This window comes from Palaemon carinicauda, chromosome 7, assembly GCF_036898095.1.
Source record: "Palaemon carinicauda isolate YSFRI2023 chromosome 7, ASM3689809v2, whole genome shotgun sequence".
In the NCBI taxonomy this organism is placed as follows: Eukaryota; Metazoa; Arthropoda; class Malacostraca; order Decapoda; family Palaemonidae; genus Palaemon; species Palaemon carinicauda.
This window is the reverse complement of record NC_090731.1, coordinates 159,054,282-159,064,281: the sequence shown is the minus strand read 5'-3', so window position 1 is coordinate 159,064,281 and position 10,000 is coordinate 159,054,282. Positions and strand designations below refer to the sequence as shown.

The 10,000-nt window shown below is 35.2% G+C and overlaps 3 protein-coding genes across 3 annotated transcripts; all 3 read left to right on the top strand.

Moving 5' to 3' along the window:
* The first annotated feature begins 2,729 nt into the window (after nucleotides 1–2,729).
* On the top strand, nucleotides 2,730–4,562 carry LOC137644616 (uncharacterized). The gene has a single exon (XM_068377569.1). It carries the CDS (start codon nucleotides 2,730–2,732, stop codon nucleotides 4,560–4,562), a length of 1,833 nt encoding a protein of 610 aa, XP_068233670.1.
* Nucleotides 4,563–4,597: 35 nt separating this feature from the next.
* On the top strand, nucleotides 4,598–5,407 carry LOC137644615 (uncharacterized). The gene has a single exon (XM_068377568.1). The coding sequence runs from the start codon at nucleotides 4,598–4,600 to the stop codon at nucleotides 5,405–5,407; it is 810 nt and encodes a 269-aa protein (XP_068233669.1).
* Nucleotides 5,408–5,467: 60 nt separating this feature from the next.
* LOC137644614 (uncharacterized) lies at nucleotides 5,468–8,964 on the top strand. Its single transcript, XM_068377567.1, has 2 exons — nucleotides 5,468–7,962; nucleotides 8,850–8,964. Exons 1-2 carry the CDS (start codon nucleotides 5,468–5,470, stop codon nucleotides 8,962–8,964), a joined length of 2,610 nt encoding a protein of 869 aa, XP_068233668.1.
* Nucleotides 8,965–10,000: the final 1,036 nt, after the last annotated feature.

The window sequence follows — 10,000 nt, the reverse complement described above, 5'->3', positions numbered from 1 at the left end:
ACAGTTTTAGATACGAATTATAAAAGTAATACTGAATCCTTATTCTATGCTATCTACTCATGTCTTGAAAACATTAAACATTTTGGATATAAATGAAGATTGTAGCAAGGTTGAAGGTGGACATTTTCAGCATTTGAGAGATTAAATGTTCATTGTTTTTAAACATGTAATGTATGTAAGAAAATTTTGACTACTTGAGAGATTAAATGTTCATTGTTAAATGTCTAATGCATGTAAATACATTTTCAGCATTTGAGAGATTAAATGGTCATTGTTAAACGTGTAATGTATGTAAAGAAATTTTGAGTAATTTAGATATTAAATGTTCATTGTAAAATGTTTAATGCATGTTAACGCATTTTGTCCATACAGTAGTGAGATCGGTGTTCCTATATGGATATGAATCGTGGTATGACAATGACACAACATCCAACAGATTTTGTAGATTTGAGAACAAACCCTCAGAAGAATATTGGGAGTCAAACAGCAGGATAGAATTAGAAATAAAACTATAAGGACATTTGGAGTTAAATGTCAGGACATGATTAGAAATTAAACTATAAGATAGATTACTCCAGAACCATATGTGGATGAGATCATGGTGAGGGGTAGATGGAGATGATTTGAGCATGCTCTTCGTAATCCCCAAGAGAGATTAGTTCACCAAACTTTTAACTGGGCTTCAAAAGGCACTAGAAGAGTTGGAAGGCCCAGGACTATATGGCTGAGGACTATGAAGCGTCAATAGGCAGAGGAGATAATGATCATGATCATGATGAAATGCATTTTGAGCACTTGAGAGATTAAATGTTCATTGCTAAATGTCTAATGTATGTAGACCTACGCATAATGTATGTAAAGAAAGAGATTAAATGTCCATTGTAAAATGTCTAATGTATCTAGACCTATACATATGTATGTAAACACATTCTGAACACCTAAGAGACTAAATGTTCAAAGTAAAATGTCTTATGTACGTAAATACATTTCGAGCACTTGAGAGATTAAATATAAACTGTTAAATGTCTAATGTACGTAAATATGATATATGTAAATGTCTAGATGTCTACCAAATATAAAATGTATAGGTGTTAACTGTAACTATATTTTGGGCCCACCCTGTATAACATGATTGATTGATTGATTGATTGAGTTTTCTGGCATCCCAATAAAACATTAGTGAAAGAGAATCTTATGACTTTGATATAATAAAGAAATTAGTTGCTCATTTTCCCATTTTCTTAGTTTTTGTTTTCTTGTACTCTGACCTACGCATAAAATTACTTCATTAAAGATCTGAGCAACCTCTGATGTTGTTATTACATTCTTCCTGATTAGGCCTATAGCTCATCATAAAAAAAAGAAAAAAAAAAAAAAAAAAAAACCTGATGAAATGAGTTTGGAACACTAACGTAAACTGTCTGGGCCAATGTCAAATTTTCTTCATTATTTTCGTATTTTCCTTTTATTTTTCCTGTCTTTTCTCTTTACTCTTCGTTTTGGGTCTACTTTCCCCTATGCACAAAATTCATCATCATCATCATCTCCTCCTACGCCTATTGATGCAAAGGGCCTCGGTTGGATTTCGCCAGTCGTCTCTTTCTTGAGCTTTTAAATCAATACTTCTCCATTCATCATCTACTTCACGCTTCATACTCCTCAGCCATGTAGGGCTGAATCTTCCAACTCTTCTAGTACCTTGTGGAGCCTAGCTACACGTTTGGTGAACCAATATCTCTTGGGGAGTGCGAAGAGCATGCCAAACCATCTCCATCTACCCCTCACTATGATCTCATCCACATATGGCACTCGAGTAATCTCTCTTATAGTTTTATTTCTAATCATGTCCTGACATTTAACTTCAAATATCCTTCCGAGGGCTTTGTTCTCAATGCACAAAATTGTATCGTCTGGGACGATAGTTATTTATATATTTATCTATTGTTTATTATCTAAAATGTCATAAATTGTTATAAAATGTTGTATTTTGATTGTAAAATGTTTAGTATGGTCAAGACTAAAATATTTGTAATTTAAGGGACTGCATTTCTGTGGATTTCTTGTGTTGCGTTGCCGAGTCTGGGCAGCGGAGTTCAGATGAGACGAGTGTATTCAAGACAGTTGTCCTTTTACAAACAGTTGCCGTCCGAGACACACCCACTCTCCGGAAGGGTTATTACTTCCTTGTGTTTAGAGGAAATGGGGACGGATTATTGGTGTCCAGTGAAAGGCTTGGAGAGAAAATGTGTTAGTAATTAACTTTATTATAATATATTAAATAATTGTTTTCAGTGTGGTGTTATTCTTAGAGTAATTGCGTGGTAATGCTTGGTAGTAACTATCTAGTTTACTACCTTTCTTGTTTCAGTTCAATATGTTTGTGAGTTTATAATGTTAATTTAACTTTGTAATTATTAGTAATGGATAATTGTTCTATTTATGTTCACGTAATTTACTGCTATCTTTGTTTAATGTTTTTCATTACTATATATGTTTATGCTTCAAGTTTATTTGAATTACTTAATTATCTCGTTATAGTTTGTACTTTCCAAGAAAAGTTTGTGATTTTTAGTTTTTTTTTTCACTTAATATTTATTTAGGATTTTTTTTAGTATTTTGAATTACTTATGTTTCAGGTTGAAACGCAATAATAAAAAAAAGCATTGCAACATCTTTCGTGGCTTTCACTACACATCCAACATTTCAACACATTTTGGAACTCTGTTATTATGGAGGGAGAAATGCAGCAAGCTAAAAATGACCGAGCACAGGCCAAGAGGACCTTCACGAGAAAATGCAACATATTCGAAGACACTGTTGGACAAGCTAGTGCTTCAACAGCGCTGACTGAGGTTTATGAAGAAGTCTGTAAAGCTTTTGATAAGGTTGAAGTTTGTCATGAGAGGTATGTCTCCATCTTCATTAAGGTTGGTGCCATAGAGGAACATTTAATTGAGTGTGACGAATATATTGATAGTTTGGAAAGAAGGAAAGTCCAGATAATGTTTAAATACAAAAAAAATATTCATGTGGTACAGGACTCTAGTGTTAGAAGTGTTAAGGTGAAGGCTTTGCAACCCCCTCAGTTTAGTGGAGACATTAGAGATTTTCCGAATTTTAGAGATGATTATAAAAGATTAATGGTACATAGTTTTGGAAAGGATCCCTATGCACTGAGGTCATGTTTAAGTGGTGAAGCATTAAATACTGTCAGAGGTATTGAAAATGACTATGATGAAATGCTTAGTAGGTTAGATTTAAGGTATGGGGATAACCGCAAATTAGTTGATGCAGTACTTTCAGACTTAAAATCGATCAAGCCTGTTAATGATGGTGATAATAGAGCGTTTGTCAAAATGGTAGAGAGAGTTGAGAGGTGTTGGTTAGACTTACAGAAGATGGACCTTGAAGGGGAAATGAATACCGCTAACACAGTAAGCTACATAGAAAAGTTACTCCCTATTACACAAAAACGTGAGTGGGTACAAATAGCAGAAGAACATAGAAGCTCCACTGAATTGTTTAAACATCTTATGACGTTTCTGCTTAAAGAAAAAAGGGTACTGGAATATATGAGTTCAGATATCAGGACATGTTCGAGTTCTAGGATTTGTCATAATATATCAGGTCAAGTTAATGAAGAAGATATGATAGCATCCATTAAGGGTATTCCAGAAAAACATAATGAATTACTCCAACGTGTAGATCAGCTAACTCAAATAGTCACTAATTTGTGTAAGGATAATGATACTTTGCAAACTGGGAAGTGCTTATTACACGAAAAAGGCACTCATAACACGGGGAGCTGTTCAGTATTTGGCAATCTAGGTAATTTTGAGAAGTTTGAAACTGTAAGGAAAAGGCGAGCATGTTTCAATTGTCTGAAAGCTGGTCATATATCAAATTTTTGCCGTCTCAAGAATACTTGTAATGTAATAACGGAAGGTCAAAGATGTGGAAAATATCATCATCCATTACTTCATGGAGCATTTTCAGAGGGTCTGATGTACAGTACTACTCTTTCCGTCAAATCCAAATATTTAGTAAGAGACAAAGCACTGCTAATGATTAGTAAATTATACAGCAATGGCACACCTTTGAATACGTTGTGGGACCCTGGAAGTGATATAACGCTAATAACATTTGCTACTGCTTATAAACTAGGTTTGAAGGGTAGAGACATTGAATTAACTATCACTAAGGTAGGAAGAAAGGTAGAACTTATAAAGAGTAAAGAATATGTAATCAAAGTGACTGATCTTGAAGGTAAACACTGGTATATCACGGCTTACGGCATAGAAGAGATAACATCTGAGGCATGTAAGGTAGACCTGACAAATATCGTTCTTTTGTTTGATGATATCCGTCTTTCTGATGTGGAACGTCCATTTGGTGAAATAGAGTTGTTAGTAGGATCCGATTGGTGTACACTTATGCCACAAGTCAAACAGTCTGTTGGGAATTTACAATTGATGCAAAACATGTTCCATCGATTAAGTTTGAATCTTCGAACAATAGTTTCAATGTCAAAGTTAATCAAATTTCTAGTGTGGTTAAAGTAGAGGAAATTAATGTTAACAATAATGAATTTTTAAGGATGGATTTAGATAAATTTTTCAACATTGAAAGCTTGGGCACATACTGTATACCGAAATGTGGAGCATGCAAATGTGGATCATGTACATTAGGTGATAAAAGTTATACAATTAGAGAAGAAAGGGAGTTAGATATGATTTCAAAGGGCTTAGAATATAACTGTGAGGAAAAATATTGGACTGTTAAATATCCCTGGATTAGGGACCCTAATGAATTGCCTAATAATGTGGCGGTAGCTATTGCAAGAATGAGATCGACAGAGAAGCGATTAACTAAGATAGGTTATAAATATACACAGTTGTATAATGATCAAATAAAAGACATGTTGAGTAGAGGCGTTGCAAGAAAATTATCTTGGAAGGAAATGAGGGAATATGATGGGCCTATACACTATATTCACCATCACGAAGTATTAAAAGAAAGTTCAACCTCAACCCCAGTCAGAATAGTGTTCAATTCTTCAGCAGATTACAAGGGCCACAGACTTAATGATTATTGGGCAAAAGGACCCGATTTATTGAATGACCTAGTGGGAATTTTATTAAGATTCCGTCAGGACAATGTTGCAGTCATAGGGGATATATCCAAAATATATAATGCAGTAAGATTGAAAGAATTAGAGCAGCACACCCACAGGTTCGTATGGCGAGATGCAGATTCTAGTAGACCCCCGAACCACCATGTACTTACAGCTGTGGGTTTTGGAGACCGACCTAGCGGTGTCATTGCTATAACAGCTCTTAAGAAAACTGCTTCAATTAAGGAGAATGAATTTCCGGAGATCAAGAACATTATAGATAGGAATACATAAGTAGATGATATTATTTTTAGTTGTGAAGATGTAAATAAAGCTAAAGAGCTTATGGGTAATATGAATTTGGTGCTAAATGAGGGTGGTTTCAAAATCAAACATTGGATTATGTCTAACAATGAAACTTTAGACAAGGAATTAAAATTGTTATATGCTGGTGAGGAAAAGGTTCTTGGTTTACACTGGATTCCTAGAAAAGATATATTCTTCTTCAAGATTAAGGTGGACTTTAATAGATCCAAGAAAAGAATTTTCGAAAATGGAATAGACATAAATACATCCAATCGGATAATACCTAAAGACTTAACAAAGAGAATGGTACTCAGTCAAGTATCTACGATTTATGACCCTTTAGGACTTATCATCCCCTTCACTTTGAATGCAAAAGTCTTAATGAGAGAGCTAATCACAATTAGTCGATCGGAAGGCAATAGATGTGACTGGGACGATCCCATGTCTGACGAAATGAGAGAGAAGTGGAGTAAATTTTTTATTGATATGCGAGAGTTGGAATTTTTGTCATATGCGAGATGTGTAAAACCCCTAGATGCAAAAGGGGATCCAATGCTAGTTATATTTTCAGACGGCAGTTCAGTTGCATATGGTGCATGTGCTTATGTAAGGTGGGGCCTAGAAGGGGATTCTTATGTATCGCAATTGATCCTTGCTAAGAACAGAATTGCTCCCACCAAAAAATTGACAATACCTAGATTAGAGTTATGTGGTGCCGTACTGTCATGTAGATTAAGAGATATAATTGTGAAACAAAGTGATTGGAAATTCAAATCTATTGTACATATTGTTGACTCATCAATTGTAAGAGCACAGATTCAGAAAGAATCTTATGGATTTAATACCTTTGTAGCCAACAGGGTGGCAGAAATTCAGTCTAGAACAGACCCTACTGAATGGTGGTGGGTTAATAGTAAGAACAATCCAGCAGATTTTACCACTAGACCATGTCCTCCTAACGTCTTGCATGAAAATTCTATGTGGCAAAAGGGACCAGCCTTTATGTCGAGCCCATTTGATACTTGGCCTATAAGTCAGTCTTGCAACGATGAAGTTCCTGATAAGGTTGGTATGGTTTTGACTTGTAGACAGAAAAGCTTTGATGAAGAAAAGACTAGTGTGATTAACATGAGTCGGTTTAGCAGTTACACAAAATTACTGAGAGTTACTGCAAGAGTTATTGCAGCATTTAAAGTTAAGTCATTAAAGGCTATAGCATGCTTGCCAACTCCTGAATTAGTGCATGAAGCAGAAATGTATTTGATACAGATAGAACAAAGCAAGTTACAATCTGATTGGAGGAAGGCCTACCGTCGTTTAGGTCCAAGTATAGACAACGGTATCATATTCGTAGGTGAGAGAATTGCAAATTGGTTAAAGGAAAATTGGAACCAAGACAGATTTATTTTGATGCCGTCAAATAGTCATCTTATTAAGTTATATATTCAGCACTTGCATAATAGTGACCACAGCGGAGTCGAAACTACTTTAGCTAAATTACAATGTAAGTACTGGGTTATTAGTGCCAGAAGACTAATAAAGTTTATTAAGAATAAATGTATCGCATGTAAAAGAATAAGTGCTGAAACTGTTGCTCAGAAGATGGGTCAAGTTGCCCAGGAAAGATTACGTCCTACTCCTCCTTTCTACCATACTTCATTAGACTTATTTGGCCCAATTACTATTAGAGATACGGTAAAACGTAGAACATATGGAAAAGCTTATGGAGTAATATTCAATTGCCTTGTTTCACGAGCAGTATATGTAGATTTGGCAGAAAGTTATGACACAAAAGGTTTCTTGACAGTTTTCCAGAGATTTATAACAATTAGAGGATATCCTAAGACCATACATTCTGATTTGGGAAGTCAATTAGTTGCTGCTTGCAAGGAACTCAGGTTAGACAAGTCAAAGCTTCAAAAATATGGTGCTAGCGGTGGTACTACTTGGATTTTCAATAAGTCTGCTGACGCTCCTTGGCAGAATGGATGTAGTGAAGCACTAATAAAATCTGTTAAACGTGCTGTACTCATTGCTATTGGAGATAGTAAACTGACATTCGGAAAAATGCAAACAGTGCTTTTTGAAGTAGCTGATTTATTGAATTCCAGACCGATTGGTATCAAACCTGGCAGTGACTGTGAACTTGGATCATATTTATGTCCTAATGACCTGATATTAGGCCGAGCAAGTAGTAAAATTCAAGCAGATATGAAATTTGTAGATAAAAAATATAAGGATAGGTTGGAATTCATGCAACGTATCGTAGACTGTTTTTGGAAAAAGTGGCAGAGAGACTACTTTCCAACTTTAATGGTAAGGCAAAAATGGCATGTGGACAAAAGGAATGTTAAACCTGGTGATATCGTATTAGTACAAGACAGCAACACCATACGTGGACAATGGAAACTTGCTCAGGTAATATCAGTCCAGTCAAGCAGAGATCACAAGGTTAGAGATGTTAGTGTTCGTTACAAAATCCAGAGACCAGGAAGACTATATGAAGGCCAAGATGATGTGTGTGTAAATAGATCTGTACATAGGTTAGTTGTTCTTCTTCCTATTGAAGAAAATTGCTAATTTGGGTAGGGGGAGTGTATCGTCTGGGACGATAGTTATTTATATATTTATCTATTGTTTATTATCTAAAATGTCATAAATTGTTATAAAATGTTGTATTTTGATTGTAAAATGTTTAGTATGGTCAAGACTAAAATATTTGTAATTTAAGGGACTGCATTTCTGTGGATTTCTTGTGTTGCGTTGCCGAGTCTGGGCAGCGGAGTTCAGATGAGACGAGTGTATTCAAGACAGTTGTCCTTTTACAAACAGTTGCCGTCCGAGACACACCCACTCTCCGGAAGGGTTATTACTTCCTTGTGTTTAGAGGAAATGGGGACGGATTATTGGTGTCCAGTGAAAGGCTTGGAGAGAAAATGTGTTAGTAATTAACTTTATTATAATATATTAAATAATTGTTTTCAGTGTGGTGTTATTCTTAGAGTAATTGCGTGGTAATGCTTGGTAGTAACTATCTAGTTTACTACCTTTCTTGTTTCAGTTCAATATGTTTGTGAGTTTATAATGTTAATTTAACTTTGTAATTATTAGTAATGGATAATTGTTCTATTTATGTTCACGTAATTTACTGCTATCTTTGTTTAATGTTTTTCATTACTATATATGTTTATGCTTCAAGTTTATTTGAATTACTTAATTATCTCGTTATAGTTTGTACTTTCCAAGAAAAGTTTGTGATTTTTAGTTTTTTTTTCACTTAATATTTATTTAGGATTTTTTTTAGTATTTTGAATTACTTATGTTTCAGGTTGAAACGCATTAATAAAAAAAAGCATTGCAACATCTTTCGTGGCTTTCACTACACATCCAACAAAAATCACCTCTATTAAAAATGCCGATCTTTTACCAGGTCACAGAGAACGATCTTTATGTATCGAATTATTGTATCGATAACTGAAGAATCGACCCCACACCAGCTTCTACGCATGCGCAGTCCTCTTGTTTACTTCACCGCAGCCTATTAAAGCTATGCATAGGAACCAGGAGATTGAATACAGATTCCTTTCAAAGGTAATAGGATACGCCTTAGACTTGAACGAGATTTCAGAACTCTGTCTCTCTCTCTCTCTCTCTCTCTCTCTCTCTCTCTCTCTCTCTCTCTCTCTCTCTCTCTCTCTCTCTCTCTCTCTCTCTCTAAGTATGTATGAATATTACACATATGTAAATATTGTGCAAAATTATGTGTATTTATACTAATTTCTCTTCAATAATTATTTGCCCTGAATATGAAAATAACATTACTTTTCAAAGTGACCAAAGTTGGTCGGAATATGTATCCTACATAACTCAATATTCATATTATTATTATTATTATTATTACTTGCCAAGCTACAACCCTAGTTGGAAAAGCAGAATGCTATAACCCCAGGGGCCCCAATAGGGAAAATTGCCCTGTGATGAAAGGAAACAAGGAAAAATAAAGCATTTTACGAACAGTAACAACATTAAAATAAATATTTCCTATACAAACTATTAACACTTTAATAAAACAAGAAGAAAAATTAGATAGAATAGTGTGCCCGAGTGCACCATCAAGCAAGAGAACTTTAACCCAAGACAGTGTAAGACCATGGTACAGAGGCTATGGCACTACCCAAGACTAGAGAACAATTGTTTGATATTGGAGTGTCCTTCTTCTAGAAGAGCTGCTTACCATAGCTAAAGAGTCTCTTCTACCCTTACCAAGAGGAGAGTAGCCACTAAACAATTACAGTGCGGTAGTTAACCCCTTGGGTGAAAAAGAATTGTTTGGTAATCTCAGTGTTGTCAAGTGTATGAGGACAGAGGAGAATCTGTAAAGAATAGGCCAGACTATTCGGTGAATGTGTGGGCAAAAGGAAAGTTAACCGTAATCAGAGAGAAGGATCCAATGAAGTACTGTCTGGTCATACAAAGGACCCCATAACTCTCTAGACGTAGTATCTCAACGGGTGGCTGGTGCCCTGGCCAACCTACCACCATATGGTTAAGTTAAATTCTCATAAATAATAAACTCGTTTA